The sequence below is a fragment of the Ciona robusta genome, chromosome 1, assembly GCF_009617815.1.
Source record: "Ciona robusta chromosome 1, ASM961781v2".
In the NCBI taxonomy this organism is placed as follows: Eukaryota; Metazoa; Chordata; class Ascidiacea; order Phlebobranchia; family Cionidae; genus Ciona; species Ciona robusta.
The window spans coordinates 8,665,185-8,685,243 of NC_143235.1; the positions used below are offsets into that span (position 1 = coordinate 8,665,185).

The following is a 20,059-nucleotide window of genomic DNA, read 5'->3' on the forward strand; positions in this document are numbered from 1 at the left end:
GAAAACTGTGGCAACACACAATATATTAAAATGCGATTGTATGCCCGCAACCAGCCGCCGCATTGTCTGCGTGTCACGTGACCGACCTAACAAGGACCCTCTCCCTCCCACAAGGACCTCGAATCGATTCTATTGTTGTCGGGTCGTCCTTGAAGATTGGAAAGCCGACACCGACACGACAAAGGCTTACTGGTTGTCGTTGTGTAACTATTTGCCGTCAGTACCTCTTACGTCATCTCGTCTTGTTTACAGAGCATCACAAACGACTCGTTTATCCCCTATTTACTTTTGCCTCGATCATAAACGCGAACTTGTCAAGTACCAAGTACTTTTTAGCGAAACACATGACGGGCAATCACTATATATGCGTTGATACTTTCTCGTTTTAAAATCAAAACTTGAATAATTTTATTTCATTAGAATTGTTAAGTAATTATAATTTCTCCGATTCTTTTGTTTGTTACCGGTTTGCAAATCTTGCTCGGTGGTGCTGGGTCGCCTTTATAGTGCGCATGCGCAGTAGACACAACCTGTAACGTTTGAAGGAAAAGATATTTATCGTAGAAGAACATACAGATTACACACTATACAACCATATTTGCGTTGGATGGGCTACACTTGAAATTTTGGTAAACACATTGCTCTTTACACATTCTTTCAGTCGTATTACAATACGCGGTTTAAAAGTATGTCGACATTTCCATATTAATATAATATCCTACTATAGGTTTAATAAGACAATATAATGTCATTAACATTTCACTCATATATCACATTGATATAAATCATAGTTAATTCTTCCTTACATTGAATGCGATATCTGGAGGTGTATATTTACGAACAGGTTTAAAGTTTTCGCTTCGACCAACACCCGAATCAAAACGCCTGTAGTTGGCGCTGTAGGACGTGTCGTCGTAAAATTTCTTGGTTGGACCGTACTGTAAAAAAAAATCGCAAAATCATTTTTAACTTTGAAGATTCGGCTTGTTGTACTTTACCCTAAAAAACTATGGTTTTAAAAAGTTTATGGGTTTAAAGAGTGTTCAAAAGTTTAGGAAACAAAGTTTGTTTTTGCACTACATAACATTTAAAAAAGTAAAGACTGTTAATATAAATATATGGGTTTCAATGTAAGAAGCAAACAGCATTCATCTTTACAATTAACGTATTGGTTTTGAGTTTTATCGTACACTTACATGAGTTGATTTTGGCTTGATCAGCATCGTACGTTCCACTGGATATTTGGTTTGGCAATGCGTGTCCCTATATTGTGTTGTATCCTGAAACAAACCCTTGTCGAGTATTTTAAGATTGGCTTCTGGGCGCCATAGCTCTGGTCGAAAGCCCTAGAAAAATTGTTTATGAATGTATATACGCAAAGTGTTTATGAATGTATGAAGCTAAACAAAAAAGAGGGACATCAGAGCACAATAACTTCAGCACCCGATGGTAGCGGTAAAGAGCTGTGTATAATTCAATTTAAATTACACAAAAGCTATATAGTGGAGCGTTGGAAATGGGACACATTTATTCGATTTTCTCGTCCGGTTTGGTGGTAAACAAAGGACATTCGAAGAATTAAAAAAAAAACATCCTCACGACTCCCATAGAGCGTTTTTATTTGTTTAAAACAAAATCAGGATATTCACATTAAGATGTGCTAAAGGTGTCCCATTTCCTCCCACTACTATATAGTTGTGTAGATTAATGTTGTATTTGATCTCCAACTGTTTATTAAATTATTCAATGATCTAAATTAAAAAGGAATATTCATTTAGAAAATACTTCAGTTTACCTGTAGAGGTTTTTCGCTAAAATCGTGACTGTAATGCGTCTTGTTCGCGAATGGGGTGTCGGAAGCAACATAACAATGCAGAGGCTTGAAGGACTTCGGTCGTCGCACGTTCATGTGATTTATATAATCGTTCTAAAAAATACCCATGTTTTGTAGAATCATTTAGGTTTATGGTGACATCTGTTGAATATGTTCCTGTTTTTTTAGTGCAGTTATGACGAACAACTTAACCTGTATTGTTATATTAAATTGTAAATGCAGGAAACGTTGGTTAAACGTATTACCCAACGATTTGCATTGATAAAATTAAACAGCTAGTAGCGTAAAATCGTTAAAACATTTAAAGTGTGTTTGAATTTAAAACCAAGATATTTTACCTGGAACGTGGAAGTGAAATTCAGCTTCACGCCCGGAGTTTTCCATTGTATTGCCGCCTGTCTATCTTTTTTAAGCGCAGGGACCGCACTTGGAGGTCGTGTTTGTTGCTTTCTTGTATAATCCGCCATGTGAGTAGTTTGTAATGCCATTTTCGACTTATTCAATAACGAGCAAGTTTCGGGTATAATTGGTTGTCGTCTGGAGGGAGAATTCGGGGACCTAAAAGTTAGTATTGTATAGTAGAGTTGGTGAAAGACGGGACACCTTTAGCACATAATATCCAAATATTCTGATTCTGTTTTAAACAATGGAAGCCGTGAGAATACGGTTTATAATTCTTTAAATGTTCTTTGTTTACTGCCATATTGTGATGGGCAACTAGAATGGAAAGGTGTCCTGTTTTTCCTTACCCTAGCTATACAGTTTTTTACTATAACCAATTTGAAGCTTTAGGTGATTGATATATATAATAAACTCTGTTGGGTTTTTATTATAGTAGGCAAATTTGCTTACCGGAAAGTTTCCTGTACGGTTGTAATTAGCGGCACATCTTTTCCTGTAGGGAGAACACCACATTCTTGCTCTATTATAATCAAGTCGCGTTTAGCGGCGTTGAACTCTGGTTTGGTGTAAGCTCTATACGTCTCTTGGTTTACTGACGTAATCTCAGGTTGACAGTTACCCTTGTGGAAAAAGAGAAATTGAATCGTATTTCGAAGCACTATCTGTCGCATATATAGTAGGGTTGGGGGGGATGGGACATCTTTAGCACATAATATCCAGATATCCTGATCGTATTTTAAACAATTAACAACGGTCTATGGGAGCCGTGAAGATATAGATTTATAAATGTTTGATTGTTTATTGTTAACTGCTAAATGGGACGAGAAAACAAAGTTAAAAGGTGTCCCATCTTCCCCCACCCTACTGTACTTTATTTTCTGAATCCAAGATATTCAGATTCAAGTTTTGTTGTGCCGTGGTGTAAGCTGTTACGTAACAACACTATGTCTAATTTGTCATGTGCATCTTATTCCATAATACACTAACTTGTATAGGTTGGTGGTCGGTAGGATTCGGTCGAAATGCTGGTCTTCGATCGCCTTTCTTATACTTATAACTATCATCATATGTGGATAAGCAGTTCATTTTCTGATTCACAATCTGCTGGTGCACGGATTTGGGTGGGACGCATCTACAAACGTGTGTCGTCGTCAAATAAAGTGGGGCCTATGTACTTTTATACGCATGCGTATACTTAGGGTAGCAAACCGAACACGAGCTTACAAGAGAGCAGGGTTTCTAAATTTAGTGTGTTATGAAACAAGCTTATTAAATTCGCCGCGAAACTTTCACAAAATTAAATAAATATAAAGACGGTTTAGGCAAATGTTGGATAAACTTTAAAAAAAAGTTTATTGTGTCGCAAACAGAGTACGTGACCTTACAACCTTTGATCCAGAACCTTTATGGGCCTATGATGTGGGCATGTAGCTATATATAGTAATAAGGAATTGAAATACAATTAATGATTTAAATTGGTTCATGGTTTACAACAAATGTTGTATATAAGGATAAAAGAAAACTAATTTAATATCGACGAACTTTTCAGGCCCAATACCTCTACAGCACAAGTTGCGGGTATTTTATCGCATGTGCTCTGTAGTGCGTAACCGATACCACGTGTCCACGTCTATCCTTTTCTATGCAATAACTCGCTTAATTTAGAGAGCAAAATTTTATTTCAAAAGATTAGGTAGTTGGTTTAAAGTGATGTTTAAATACAAACGACACTCTCGACAATTAACATAACAGGAAACTGCTTTTCATCAAAAAAAAAAAAAAATTATCCGATTGTACACAAGCATCATGGTAACTGTGTACTAATTCAACTAAATCATAAATAAGAAAATCTTTAAATAAAAAAAACTTTTAATAAAACAGCTATTATTAAATGGCACGATAAAACTTTTCAGAATAAATTAAATATAAAAAGGAGTAAAAACATGGTATGAAAGTGTGGCGAAGTCTGGCAAAAATGTTAAATTCCGTTTTAACAGTAGCATGCGGAGGGTATTCTCACGAAACTTCTACGTTGATTTTTTGCGGACAAGTTCTTTATCTTATATACGATGTTCGTGTTCCATCGTGGACCATTGTTGCATCCACAGGAACTACTACAGATCACTGAATCAATATGTCCACCCTCGTTCATGTTTCTACAATGCAAACGAACTCGCCTCCAGTTCACTGTCTCCCCCTCAACAACCCTTTCCAAATCACATACCGAACAGTTAAGCACCCCAAAGAGAAATCTTCGGGTTCTGTTGTCGAGTCTTCCTTTCATGGCGAACTCATGCTCAGCGTTTTCCGAGCGAGAGCATCTAGCTTCGGAGAAGCCGAACACTATAGCGATTATAATGATGGCAATAGCTATCTTCATGTTTTGCTTGTTCACGCACAATTTTCCACAGTAAAATGTCACTTTTGAAACAAATACGGTAATTTTACCACTTTTAATGCTTGTCTTTGATATTTGAAACTCTTTGTGTGAAACATAGGATATGGGCTTTGCTTTTATACATATTTTTCCAGTTTCTATAAAAATCCCGCATGGTGATCAGTAGAAACAGGAAATATAGAAAATAAAGAGAAAGAAGACGATACCAATTAATTCAACATTAGTTTTTTAAGCGAAACAAAAATACACAGAACTGAACAACAAAAACCACCAAACAGGTAAACAAAAAGGTTTCGAAAGATTTTACGTTTATTCTGAAAATTTTTACATAATCAGTTAAAATGATGCCACACGCCTTTTATGGTTAGGTGTTATACCTACCGTTCTCATCTGGATTCGGCCGTTATTGGTGGAAAGACCGTCATTAGTGTTTGTGTACACAAATATTTGAACCATAAGATACAAGATGGCGCGAATAAACTAACATGACGTAATTAGCTTCATATATATCATGTGTCTGTAAGGTATTGCACACATTGTACAGAACTAGCAACGAGCAGAGAACACTTTTGAAATTCCCAAAAAAAAATCTAAAAAATTACTATATTCTAAAAATAAATATTGTAAAATATAATTATATGTAGTGATGATGCACGAGACGATTTTTTTTAGGATTTTCCTATGTCGCAATAATTTCTTTGCGAAATTATATGTACATTGGTGAAATTACAATAGGATACATAGATTATTGTTTTCCTGATTGTACTTTTAACTAATAACAACGCTTTTAAGAATAGCAGGGCTACGGTAATATATATATATATTTTTTTATACATTCTTTGTTTACTGTACCAAATGGGACGAGAAAGAAGAATAAAAACATAACCAGAATCCCAAAAAATGGACGTGTTAGCATAAGAAATGAAACACTGTTTCATAACTAATTACTTTTCTCTGCAAAATGGCTGGGTGGATATTTAAAGCTATGTATTATCAAGCAGACTCGTTTTTCTAAACGTTAAAAACATGATTATTTATTAGCACCCGCAGGCCGCATATCAGTATTAATATTATATAACAGGCCAACATGTATTGTTTCATTTACTTTTAATTCTACACTTACTTAGACCTCATTGCACTTTCATGAGTGATATAGTTTGCATCGTACATCGTTTGCATGTCGTGTTCCGCTTTGGCGTCGTATATAAACTCGCCGTTAGATGGCGGTCGAATGCTAAACTTCTCCTGCTTTGGCCATGGCGCGTACATCTAAAAATCATATTTTTTGCCCTGAGCATATTTTATGTCGATAATTGGTATTTCCGTATGATACTAGATTGCGATAAAGCATAGAAACCACAATTTAAGAACATAAAAGTAAAACTGTACAAGCTGTATAACCACCAAAAGCAGTAAAGGATAGCCCTAAGCTATGCTGCGCATATGTACGAAAAACTGTGTAACTCACTCTAAATGAAAGGGTAATTTTAATTTACCAAACCAGATTGCAATGATAAAACATCGTTGGCGAAACTAAGGTCACACAATTACAATTATATTGAAATTTCGAGCCGCCGTCGACTTCTGATTAAATTGGTTCGCGGTTGATTTGCAGCTGTAATTTGTCCTGCCCTTTATTCACCTTAATATTACCTAATTGCTGAGAATGTGGTTATGGCAAAGTTTACATGTCCCTTACAACTCATACCGTGATATAAGTTTCAACGTACCGTCGTATATTCAGAGGCCAAATTTTTCCAGACAGATCTCGCTTCTTTCTCATCCGAACTCATGGTTTTCTGAACTTGCGAAGCTGCCATTACACCCCGCGCGCAACCAACGGTTGCGAAATAAACAAACTTTTTTCCAATATTTTATACTTTTATTTTGCTTTGCTACACAATGCATAAATTTCACAATGACGTCACAATCAAATCATAATCGACATTATTTAGACAGGAAATTTGGTATTTGTTGTGTTAATATATATAGACATGTTTTGGTGGAAATAACTTATATTTAATGTTAAAACATTGTCTAACTAAAATACTTTTGTTTAGCGTTTGTATTTTAGCACTAATATCTATATACGTTGTTATGAAGATTGTATAGACCGCTTCATAGATTGGTATGCGTACCTTTTACGACCTAGTTTACTTGCAGTCTATAATAAATAACGGTACAGTAGATGACTAGGTTGTATATTGTGTCGGAAACATTAAAAATTTAATTGGTCCTCGTTAGGTATATGATTATAGACCTGTTTTAGATACATTTGTGGCACTATATGTCACAAATGAGCTATAGTACACTGCATACATTCAACATACTTCTAGGAAACGCATAATTGTTTTGAAAGGTTTGTAGCAGACAGTTTCTAAATTAAATCACCAACTGAGGAGCACCGTGAGACTGCAATTATATCTAAAACAGTAAATTGTATAATATTAATGAAGTGCCAATTGTATAAAATTTACTAAAACTGAGTTACTACGTCCATGGTTTACCGAATTTTTAAATCTTACTGTCAGGCAAAAAGATCGAAATCGGATTGTAATCGTGGCTGGTGGTTTTTACAAATCGCTTTTGCAGCGTATTTTCAGTATTCTGAATCCGCTAACCCGATTTTTGGGCGTGTTCGTGTCATCACTGCATGTGGTGCGGTGTTAGTTTAATTCGACTCATATGTTGTAAATCCCAATGCGATGCTTTATCTTATGTACTTCGGTATGTATGCATCAATAATTAATGAACATTGTTTAATTCTGTTGCCAAACTATTAGGCTGCTGGGCTGTTGTAGGCAAACGGGTATTATATATCTTGTCCACTTAAAATGTGGTTATGTAGGCTATACATACATAATCACATTTTAACAGTCACTCTTTTTAATTTGACAACTGTATCTTTCAGCGATTTTTTCTCCATGGAGTGCTTTTCGTCATAAGTGCCGATTTCCTTCCCATCGCGCTGGACTACTTAACTCAATCTTCGTTATTTTTCTTTTTAAAAAAAGAGAACAGATAACTGTTTAATGTACACATTTTTTTTATTTTGTTGGCCAATTCACCGGTGAAACATAAATAGGATTAGGTAGCATAATCTTATACTGCTGTATTGCCATGATTGCAAATTCGAAATACGTTTGTTTTCGGTAAAAACGGATTAAGGATACTGGGCAAAACCGGCAGTCTTATTTAACGGTGTCTGGATATTTTTAACCACATCGCCACGATCATTTGACGGACCTGCCCCCTTGGGCGAAGCTATCGTTCTGACGTAATACGCTGTAACGGTGTATGACTTGAAAATGCCTAATTAGTGGTGGACGTACGACCGACTGTAAAATTTTAATTGTACAGTAATCGTAATCTCTGTAATTAAATCCTTTTAAGTTTTCTTTTTGTGTCGAACCCATCATACTGACAGTAATATGTACCACTGGAATCCACAATTTAACCGCCGAATATTTGACATGGACAAAAAAGGTTTGGTCCGTTTTTTGCGGATTTTTCACACTTGTTAAGTGGTAAGCACTGAATAATTATAACCTGTCACGTTACTGTGAGGTTTTCGTTCAGGAATTTGTTTATTCCTTTTACCTAGTAGACCGCTAAGTATGATGTATGGTAGCTCAGTGGAAATTTCCGATGACCTTTGAGTAATAGGAGACGTATATATTTGCGGCCAATCGATAACCCAGGACGTATATCAGTAAATCTCAGCCAAGTCATCTTTCTAATGCACTCAGTATTCAAGTTTACACAGGTATATGAGTATTCGAAATTCTTCAACCAATTACTGGCGCTGTTTGTTCTATAGTCTTTCTCAGAGATCACATCTCGTAGCCCGGGGGCGCATACCACTAGAAAACGAGTCGGACGGAGCGCTCTTTCTTTGTCCAATTCATCAGATTGCAGAAGCACGTCTTTTTCTATAGGTTGCGCAACAATTTTTGCTGTCTGGTTAGGCGAAAGTCGCACATCAGTTCATATAAAGAACAGACAGACTTACCATAAACCAGCTTCAAGTTAGAAAGGGTTAAACGAAAGCAATATATACTACCAGTGTGTAATTCTTATTTCGTGTTTTAATGATGTATAGTATTTTGATTACAAAAACTGTATTAGTTTTGTAAGTGGAATCACGACTATTTTCCAGACATGTGTAAATTAAAACTCATTACCAAAATAGAACGTTAAACACTGTTGTTGTGCAATTAGTGTAGAACATGACGAAAAAGTCGATAGCAGCTAGTCAAGTCCATTTTACGGGTTTTATGTATACATCAATTTACATCGTTTTAGCCCGAACGTTGCTCATTAAAACGTTGTAAGCCAAAAGCTTTTTAATTGATAATGTAGCACATAAACCAACGACCCCACGGTTGTAATTGTTTATTTTGTACGACCTCATTATGTGTCCTTGTGGCCAACGCCTATTATGTGACTTTAATTAATGATGAGCGATAACACAGTGACGCTTGTACACGTTACTTAATAGTCGGTTTGATTTGCTACGGGGATCAATTTGCTAATAGGAGTGATTTAGTTAAAAGCGATGTTGAATAAATAATGTGTCGCGTATTGTACACTGATGCTGTTGTAGATAGTTTGTGCAACTGTCAATACTTAATTTTGTTTTACGCAGATCGTAAGATAAATAGTTATTCGGAAACCATTAAGGACTGAAATACGGTCCTTCTCTGACCGGTCATCAAATAACCTTTTGGAAATCTAAATTCAATCGAATCAAGTAAAACATGGCCTTTCTTGCTAAGGCATGTTGCCTGGCCCTGTTGGTAACAGTGGCACATGGCGTGACAAACGGAATCAATGACGTGGAGAGGCCACGGGACAACTCCAGGACATGGATGGCGTTATGTCCTTGTGCCAGGGCTGCCTTGTACGACATGCAGCAGGCGCTCACCAACTACACTGAGGAAGTCAACTCGGCCAACCCTCCCAACTTGAACGACGTTATTGGAAACATCAAAAGAATCGCTTACAGTGAGTTGTTGTTTGCCTGTTGGTTTTATCCTTGAAAAAAGTAAATTCCCATTTAACAACGATGTATTTTATCCTTGAAAAAAGTAAATTCCCATTTAACAACGATGTATTTTATCCTTGGAAAAAGTAAATTCCCATTTAACAACGATGTATATTTTTGTCGTAGAATGGTGTAAAACGGCAACTTTATTTTAATAAAAATGTAAAGCTTGGTCGCCATTAAATTGATAATCAAGGTTTCCTAAGCCCGACACCTACGCAAAAAGTGACGTAAGTTATTCGATTACGTAAGCGGCGAAAATGACCGGTGTTCTGACGTAGAGACTGTCAGCTTGACACTTGTAAAACCACACAAGAATTTCATCTAAGTGGTTTAAAGTCTGCGGTCCATTTTTGAATGATTGAAATTCGACAAACGTTTAATTTTTGCGTTAGCTTGATTTTTACAAGACAACTATTTAATGTACGGTTTATAATCCAGTCTTTGAAAACGCCATATACTATTATAGAACTTGTGAAATATATATTGTATGCACTAGCGAATGGGATAAATGTGTCCTAAATCCCAAATCCCCCTTTATATGCGCCTTGTCGAATAAACTTCACTTTTTTAGAATAGAATGCGTCATTTATTCTATTTGTAAAGTCATTGTACCAGAAATAGCGAATACCACATCGATATTAGGTTCTTTTGATTAAAATGGTTTTCCACAAATGTATGAGATATCTCCATTACAAAGTAGCACGGATTCTGTTCTAATCTAGATACAGTGTTACGTCATTTAATACTTTGCGAACAAACCGGACGATCATGTTTCTTACCCTTCAAGAATCTCAGTTGAACGTTTTGTTTGGTTTAGATGGCTGGTAACTTTGCCGTGGGCGTTGGGTGCAATTTAAGCGCACCACGAGATCGTTTTAGCCTGTAACGGCATACCAATTTTCGTTCGCGTTAACAAAGTGACCTCGAGTCATTTTTTATATTCTTTGTTAAAAACAACCGTTTGTCACAAACTTGCTGCTTGCGAATCGAAATGGAATTTTAAATTTTAAAGTAGTCGCCCTTCAATTAAGTCTAATTACCAAATTATCTGACAGACTGTACAAAGCAGCCCACTTGCCAATGTCCTGAAGGCTACTTTAAGACCAGCGACGGCTACAACTGTCTCAAGATCTCCGACGAAGAGTTGGACTGCGATGCTGCTACCACCGCGTAAGTCACTTTTCTCACGAATCAATTACGCAAAATTGAATGCCGATTGCGCCCATCTAAGCATCATTACGATAATTCCTTATATCATTAAAATACCAACAAAAACGAGTTTAACTATTAAAACAGTGCCAGCACTGTCATGTAGCACGTTAGAGACGCGGGTAATACATGTTCTATAGCAACACGCATTGATTTTCTAATAATAGTGTAATACCCACATTGTTTTTTTTAAATCTGCCTGCACCTATACCTGCTAAACAACATTTTTGCTTCGCAGTTTCATTTAATTAACTTTTGTAAAGTCTAGCTTCGGGCCACCGCCATGTTTATACATTCTCTCGGTTTAAGCCGAAACAGACAGCACGACATCCGTATATGTATATTTCCACAGAAACAACGTCTCGGGTTTCTGGGTTAAACAGAATACATATACATCCTTCATTTTGTTCATGAACGTTGTTTCCCATGGTTAAACTTTTCTTCACATTTAAATAAGTCAAGATTAGATCTTTCCCACGAACCCCGCATTGCCAATCTTGCTATATATATATTTCAACCATGACTCAGTGGTAAGAACGTTCGCCATAAAAATACTTAATGCTGCTGTACTATTGTAAACATGTGTGTGTGCTCTCGTGACATTTGAACGGAAATTCAGACATTGGCCGATTGCTCTACCTTAATGGTGGGCCGTTAATATATGAGCCATCGTTTTTTTTTTAGTTCGGGAGCCATCACTGCCACCATTCTATGTTGCCTCGTGCAAAAAACTGAATTATAGTAGGGTGGGGGAAGATAGGACATCTTTTAACTCTATTTACCCGTGTCATTTAGTAGTAAACAAAGAACATTTAAAGAATTCTAAAACTATATTCTCACGACTCCCACAGACTATTTTTATTGTTTAAAACACTATCAGGATATTCGGATATTATGTGCTAAAGGTGTCCCATCTTCCCCCACCGTACTCTTTATGGATTGTCATTTACACATAAAAAATACAATCACCCACAATAAGTGATCCTGTTTATGTAATAACTCCTAAACGGGCAGGGGAATATGAAACAAATATATCGGATTTTGACGTGCCGTAGCCCCCACGTGAGGATGAATAATATACTTTTACTTACATATAAATCAAAAATGATATTTTTCCAAACACGGCCACCCCACCTTATGCCAGTATGTTTACAGTTGTTCGTCCGACATGAACGCACGTCTGGCTGTCGCAAAAGATCACCGTGGACTTACTAAGCTTGCAGATTACATTCGCGAACTGGATCCATCTGATCAGGAATTTTATTGGATTGGTAAATAGACTTGTCCAAGACAATCATATAAGACCTGCTGATAAATTTTATATATATAGTTTAAAAGCAAATGTGGTTGTATATAATATATTTTCATTTAATAGGTATAGGTTAATATGTTTTTCTCTTTGAACTGATGTACAAAAAAATGACACTTGCAAATGTAAGAACTGTATTAAACATAGAATTTCTGAAATATAAATACTGAATAGTTAAATGGTTCTAAAATACAGAAAACCGTTGGCTAAATGAGATTGATATATACTAAAATGCTATTTATGTAATCGGTTTAACTCATAAATTAAACATTCAGTGTTTGCAGGGTTGTCCTACAACCGTACCAACGGTGGGTTGCCAGTGTGGACATGGGAGGACGGATCAGCTGCGAGTTACGAGATCACAAGGAACCTCCGGAGCAACGTGAGGAAGAACCTTCTCCGGTAATTTTATTTTAAATTTTGTTATTTCGGCCACTTACTTTGCTGCCTTAGCGTCGCGCTCCTTCAGCAGTAAATATTGGTCTGTAGTGGAGCCCAGTGGTTTTGCCCAATTGGGCACTGCGGAACACGTCGTTTGTGGAATTTCGGTTTTTCTTTGGTGGTTTTTAACTTTTTATCAATCATGCTTAATACTGATCAGTTGTTTATTGGTATTTAATCGAACTATATAGTCGTTGCATTTATCAGAGTTTCATCTTTTGCCCAAAATCCATTGGTATATTCTCGTTAGGTTTTTACCCGCAAATGTTTAATATATAATTTCCATTGCTCGCTGAATGATTCATGCCTAAAATAAACGCTCACTGCATCTGCTGCCTTTGTTTTGTAATTCAATTCGGTCCGTAATTGAACTGTCACGTTTATAACAAAGATGATGTAAAACGTTCGTATTATTTTTATATTTACGAAGCGACGTTTACATCAAAGGCAATTAAAGTTTACTGTAATTATGCAAGCCTCGTATCGTTTTCTTCGGTTAAGAAGTACGACCACGAATCGAGTTTGTTCCTATGTAACTTTAATCGCTTTTAAAGCCTTATCGGATAGCGGTACACGTACGTGTAACATGACATCGCATTGCAATATCGGTTTTTGGTTTTTACCAGTAGTAAAGATATACGATGGATAATGCCATGAAATACCGTTGAGGTCGCCGATTATTCGATACAATGATCGTTTCTACAACGATCGGTGAGAACTTCTCACCCAGCGTGACAAATAAAAGATGTTCCACAACGATTTTCCGTTCTATATTTTAATCACGGCTTCGTGATTTCCCCGGTGTGTTATCGAGGGGTCGTGAGGGGTTTGTTTAAACTTCCATGTCCAAGCTTGGCTTGCATGAGTAATTGGTAGTCTCGTTAAGTCAGGCGGTCGAACTGAAACCTAGTCGTGAAAGACAAACCTTTTACTGAACAACCGCAAGGTATGAACAACCAGTTTTCATACGCCTTAGGCTAAGCCGTGAACTTATACCGAGAAATTTTGATTTCCTCGAAGCTGAGAAAAAAAAAATGAAGTTGCGTTTCATGCACTTTTCTACAACAAGTTAAGTGTATCTAACAAAAACTCTATTGTTTAAATGCCGAAAAAGTAAAGATAAAACATTGTTTACAGTATACTTCCCACCTTTTTCGGCACACACCAAATAACATGCATAACTAATAACAATTAAGGCTTTAAAGTCCCGTTTCCGAAGCTACAATTTTGCACAACCTTTTGAAGATGTACAGTAAAAGTGATATATTATTTAGAATAACAAACTCCTGAATCTCTAGTTAGATAACGCTGCCGCATCTTTGCGACTTAGAGGTTAAGAAGCATTATAGCTATAGACAGTATGTGTATAATGCGCGCGTTTGAAGATAATCAATGTCCATATACAACAGTATAAAAGTTGCATGTACGTTTTATTATCCGTTTGTCATGTGGTTCTTAAATATCAAAATACCGGGAACAGATTATGTTTTATAGCTTATACCGTCGGGCACTAAACTTTGCTTCAGAATGGAAACGTATTAGCACGTGTACGAGTACGTGGCTATAATTAAACTGCTGGCAAGCACGTAGAAAGGCGATATTACCAATATTTAACACCTTTAAATTCAATTCAACATACGAAACAAAAAGAAAAAAGTGTACAGTACTGCGGGATAAGATGGGACACCTTTAGCACATAACATCCAAACTTCTGATCCTTTTTTAATAATTATAACAACATTTTAAGGCAGTCGGGTGGATTCAGTTTTATAATTCTTCGAATGTTCTTGGTGTCTCATCTTCCCCACCCTACTTTATATAACGTGTTGGTCATGGAAAAGTACTCGCATAGATGACGTATTAATTTGTTACACGCGCGATGTACCGAAGTACGTTTAATGGACCGAAGACCTGGAATTACGATATTTGTTGTAAAGATAAACAGATAAGTCGTAAGAATAATCTTTCGCGACGTATAATCTTAAAACAGGTGTCATAAATTGTAGGTATTGAGGCATTTATTTTATTCTGAAAAAATCAGATAATTTTTAACCGACTTTTTAAGTTATTCTGTTCGTGGAATGTGTATATATAAGTATAGGGTGGGGTGAGATGGGACGCTTTTTTATTCTATTTTCTCTTCCCATTTGGTAGAAAACAAAAAAAATTAGCGAATTATGAAACTGGATCATCACGACTCGCATAGACTGTTGCGTTAATGGTTTAAAACACGATCAGGATATTTGGATATTATGTGCTAAAAGTACCCCGTCTTCCTCCCCCTATATGTGCTTTTTCTTATACGAGGACCAGAACACTTGCTAATTATGTAATCAACGCCGATTCGTTTTATGTATTGGTTTGTGCAGCATATAATCTTGCAGGGTTTTTAATATTGTGGATGTCGCCAAAAATATTTCGCACAATTAACGTTTTTCTGTATAATCGAAACAAACACGAAACAAAATTTGAATACGACATAAAAATCTATTCGTATATTTAACAATCGATTTTCTAAACAATACTGTTTTCGTTTCAGTATTGTTGACGTCACAGACGGAGCTAGGCAACCGTTGGAGCGAGTGGTAATCAGCAAGGATTACACCGGTAACTTCTGGAAGCAGGAAATGTGCGGAGTGGCTCGCGGAAGAACACAGGTCGCCAGGCACAAGTACATCTGTGAATTGTAAGTATATCTTAAATTAGGTGATAATCAAGTAAATGCCAAATTAAGCGATTGTAATATACTTCCGCTTTTTAGCACTTTGTTCATTTTCGTTTTCAATAGATTTTGCTACTTCCAACGTCAAATTTAAAACTATCCAAGTCAAAAATCGTCTGCATTAAAATTGCATTATGTTTATATATGACCTTTTGTGCGGCTAATGCAGTTAAAAACTAAACTATCGTACTATTTGATGTAATAAATTTTGTACACGATAATCGCGCCCTTTGGGTGAGTTTCGAATCCTAATCTTCATGGCTGGGTAACACTCGTTACAACTCATCCTATCAAGAAAATGCTTAGGATTAAATTACCGCTGGCCAACATTTTTGAAGACTGTTTTTTTTTGCAGCATGATGTTCAAAGTTGAGATTAAGGCGGTCACATCAAGCAACAGAACACCTGGCGCACCCAGACAGTTCGCCAGAGGTGGTGCGGGAATGCTCGCCTAATAAAAACACAACTCTTGTACATAAATCTGCTATACTGATTGATCATCAGCATCTTGCAGCGCCCTGCTTATTTCGCTGCGCTTCAAATGTGCAAAATGTATTTCGTCACTTCTAATCCATGTTCGTACCGCTTCATTCTTTCGCATCCGCTAACTCGTGCGTTTTGTCACCTTGTTGTTCGTCCATCTTGTCTCGTCTGTGATGTTACGCTTGTCCGTCCTGTTACGTCGCACTTTGTCTCGTTTACCGCACATAATAATGTTGGATCAATCTGCGTGAGAATACGGACCAATATATACCATCGCATATTTGCGATCACCCCAATTATACATTTGGCTCTATTGTGTAAACCACCAAAACTACAGTAGTATATACTCCTTCGGTTCTATTGAGCTAAAGTGTCACTCGAACGTTATTTTTCGCCTGAAATATTTGCCTGCGAGATTCGGACTTAATAAACTAAATTTAGCTTTTAAATGTGTTTTGTTTACATTATTTTAAACCAGCAACCGCAGTTTCTAAACTACCAGTGTCGATGCCCAACCTGTATAAAACAAATTTAGATGTTCAAACTACACACTGGTGTGTGGTGATACAGTGCTTGCCTCATAATAAATAGTAGTGTGCAACATAGCCTAATTTGTCAGCCACTAAAAAAACACTCACAGCAGTCGCAAACGCATATTTTTTTCGATCGCTGCGCCAGGATCATTAAGACACAAACCTTGTCTTTATATCTATAGTAGAATGGGGAAAGACGGGGCACCATAGCACATAATGTCCAAATATCCTGATCGTATTTTAAACATTTAACAACGTTTTATAAGAGTCGTAAAGAAACAGTTTTAAAAATTTTTGAATGCTCTTTGTTTACTACCAAATGTCACGAGAAAATCGAATAAAAAGGTGTCCCATCTCCCCCCACCCTGCTATGTCTGTTTGTAAAATACTGTGTAAGTGACAGCGCCGAAAGATTCAGTGTTTATGCTACAAGGTTTTTATTATAAGACAGCGTGTAATGTAAACCAGAAGAAACAGTGATAATACCGCATTAGCTCAAACCGAGCAGCGGTAGAAGCTAAAGGTAGAAGCATTCCATAAAACCCAAAGCAAACATTTTAGTGGCGCATATACTATCATAACTGACAGGTAAATTATGTTGTATTTAGTGTGGCGTTCAGCAATGTTAATAGTAAGAGGTTGTCAACTAGTTATCCACTTAGATGTTTTGCAGGTGCTTTTGTAATGATAGAGTTTATGTAATACACATACGTATATGAACAGATAGTAAGTGTATAAAATGTTATACGCGGTAAAATAACATGAAATCTGAACTGTGAGTATACTGACAGTAAATTAAATACCCGTTTTTGCTTTATTATAAAAAGTTAAATGAAGCTTATACAGCACGCATATACCCTTTAATGAGGTTGTATATGTGGAATATATGGGCAGGAAGCCAACATGCGCAGTGCCAACGTCTACACTTAAACTGTATTGCAATCACACGGTGCTTTTAAAAGTGCTAGTCGGTGCAAAGCAGGGCAATGCCCGCAAATTGATAAACATGATAAATGTACACTGAAGTAAAATAAACACTAGTTTAACTGTTTAATGTAGTGTCTAAGATTCGCTGTTCAATTTACGCCGTTTCTTCAGCTGTTTTTTCGGACACAGCTTTTGCAACTGGGTCTTCCGTAGATTTCTCAATCGTCTTTTCATCACTAGAAGTAGCCTCGGTAGGAGCGCTTTTAGACTCTCGCTTTTGTTTCTTCTTACGCTAGGGAAATCAAGTGTTAAATACTTCCTCTTATCTCCACTTTATAGACGAGAAAACCATCACACATGCGTTACCAGCAATTTATACATTATGGTGTTTTTAAACTACAGTCGCGCTGTTTTTTATTTTGCTCATACTAAGTTTATACCATAACGAATAAGTGACAAATGATATATTTGAATCACAGTTTAAAATCGTGACACCCAAATATGGTCTTTGAACCCAATTTTCTGCGGTGTAATAGCAACAGTGGTATAGAAATAATTTCGCACCTGTTTTTCCACAACTTTCCACCAGTTCTGTGGGTAGCGACCGATGTTATTCATAAGTTTCTCTGCTTGCTGCCACTCTTGCTCCCACTTGCGGTGACTATAATCGGGCTCTCTCATTGTAATCCGTGCCAATATATGCTGGTTCTCACGAGTCACTCGAAGCAATTCCTTCTGACGTTTTTCTCTGTTTAAACTGAAAGGAAAGTACGCGCGTCAGTATTTCTTGTATATGTTGTTCTATTGAATTCTTTATTTAATCAAAACTTGCAGACAATTAACGATTTCCCGCACAAACATTCTCGCCGCTGCTAACAAAGAGTTCTATTTTGCCTCAAATTTATTTGTCTGCAAGCAACGAAAACGTGCCATATTTCTCATGTTTCGAATTCTTATTTGCCCACAAACCTGTATTGTTTTGAGCGTTGAGTTTATAGGTACAACATGCTGGATTTACTGTAAGTGTTATATCACCTATTATTTAGATATTTTTAGTTTTATTAGAAACAACGAAAAATAATTAACTTGGCTTTAATACTGTAACACCAAGCAGGACCGACCGAACTATTATTTTTGCTGCCTTCTGTAGAGTACAGAAGATGACTTAAGTGCATAGTAATACGGTAAAAAAATGAAATGTTTTGCCGACATATAGTGGGGCGGGGTGAATGAGACATCTTTTTATTCTATTTTTTTGTGCCGTTTGGTAGTAAACAAAGAACATTCAATGAATCATAAAACCACATTTTCACGACTCGCATAGACCGTTGTTAATTGTTTAAAACATGGTCAGGATATTTGGATATTACATGCTAAAGGTTTCCCGTCTTCCCCACAGTATATTATACATTTCCTCTCACCTTCTGTATTCATAATCATTTTTATTATCCACTCGACCCCTCGTCCGCATCACTAAGCTCATCTTTTCGAGGAGGATTCGGTTGTCTCTCTCGATCGTGCTCATTTTTTCTTCTTCAAGCTGCAACTTCTTCAGCTTTAAATGCATGTGGACATACGTTTGTGGTGCTCGGGTGTCGACCATGGATTTCGCTGATCGTACCTAATGAATGAAGGGTATGTTACTTGTTTTCATTTAACGGTTGCCTGTAGTGCAACTTTTCATATTTTAGATAAAATACTGTATATGTCTTTGAAGTTGAAACTTGTAGTCTTTCGCATATAGTTTTGAAACGTACCATTAATGATTGTTAAAACACACAAACCTGTTGTTTTGCTGAAAATAGCTCGGCGAAGCAAAGGTTAGGGGAATAATTCGGGTTAAAGTTAAGTTGAAACTCACAATGCGTTGGCAAAGTAAACGAGCTGCTCATTTACTCAACCATTCACATTCAAGGACACGCGAAAGGGGGAAAGTGCAGCTTTCGAGTTCGAGCAAAAGCCGAAAGAGCACTCGATAGATCTCGTGTGGATGCCGGAAAAATATTTTAAGCTTAGGAATAAACAACATAATTTAAGTTTTGGAACTCTGCGAGGGGTAACAAACATATGACGTATTCGAGAGGCGCTTGAAATACGAACGTGGCTCGGGCTGAAGTGGCATTTCTCGATGACGTATATTAGCCACCGAAACTAACAGGTTACGTTGACATAAATACGTGTGGGTAAATTTGATGACGATAAGCAAATAAAAACGCGACTCTATCACGAGACCTCTGCACACTTGTACAAGCAAAAATAAATTTGGCAACACAGAATGTATTATACCAGTGTCGTAATATTATACAGTGTTGTAATATAAGTTGTACTTACCCTTCTCCTGTGGTCATTGTAGTTAGTTGAGTCCCATCGCTGTTGCAGCAACTTATTGTGGCTAGGTAAAATAGGCTGGTATGAACGATGCATCCTTAACGCCCACTGTTTCGCCGACTGATAATAGCTGATGTATAATTCGATCACGAATTCGCTAATGTCCCTTGCTCTAAAAGTATTTGAAAGCTATTGAATGTCTTCTTTTGTCCCAAGCAAAAATACCTCGCTGACTGTTCTTTCGGTATTGTTCTTGTGAAAGAAACCTTGTACCAGTACGATCGTGAAACTATATGGCCTAACAACAAGAGCTGAGCGGTGCTTGCTCCGCGCGTCAAACAATGGGGTCGCTATGTCAACAGCCAGCGTTCAGTAACGCTTGGCTGAGCAGAGTCGTCCACTATGTTATTATATTGCGCCCCA

At 36.9% G+C, this 20,059-nt stretch overlaps 3 protein-coding genes across 3 annotated transcripts; 1 reads left to right on the plus strand and 2 right to left on the minus strand.

Moving 5' to 3' along the window:
* Positions 1–41: 41 nt before the first annotated feature.
* Positions 42–7,416, minus strand: LOC149742740 (uncharacterized). The gene is made up of 9 exons (XM_089889582.1): positions 6,365–7,416; positions 5,758–5,903; positions 3,224–3,368; positions 2,687–2,856; positions 2,173–2,392; positions 1,796–1,927; positions 1,197–1,346; positions 807–938; positions 42–530 (listed from the first exon to the last, which is right to left on the minus strand). The coding sequence occupies exons 1-9, from the start codon at positions 6,452–6,454 to the stop codon at positions 426–428; spliced, it is 1,290 nt and encodes a 429-aa protein (XP_089745708.1). The 5' UTR covers positions 6,455–7,416; the 3' UTR covers positions 42–425.
* A 1,839-nt stretch (positions 7,417–9,255) lies between these two features.
* LOC149742741 (uncharacterized) lies at positions 9,256–16,297 on the plus strand. Its single transcript, XM_089889654.1, has 6 exons — positions 9,256–9,641; positions 10,740–10,854; positions 12,049–12,164; positions 12,487–12,604; positions 15,183–15,329; positions 15,721–16,297. The coding sequence occupies exons 1-6, from the start codon at positions 9,395–9,397 to the stop codon at positions 15,818–15,820; spliced, it is 843 nt and encodes a 280-aa protein (XP_089745780.1). The 5' UTR covers positions 9,256–9,394; the 3' UTR covers positions 15,821–16,297.
* A 504-nt stretch (positions 16,298–16,801) lies between these two features.
* LOC149742742 (sperm axonemal maintenance protein CFAP97D1-like) lies at positions 16,802–19,931 on the minus strand. The gene is made up of 4 exons (XM_089889688.1): positions 19,640–19,931; positions 18,730–18,929; positions 17,873–18,065; positions 16,802–17,600 (listed from the first exon to the last, which is right to left on the minus strand). The coding sequence occupies exons 1-4, from the start codon at positions 19,730–19,732 to the stop codon at positions 17,463–17,465; spliced, it is 624 nt and encodes a 207-aa protein (XP_089745814.1). The 5' UTR covers positions 19,733–19,931; the 3' UTR covers positions 16,802–17,462.
* Positions 19,932–20,059: the final 128 nt, after the last annotated feature.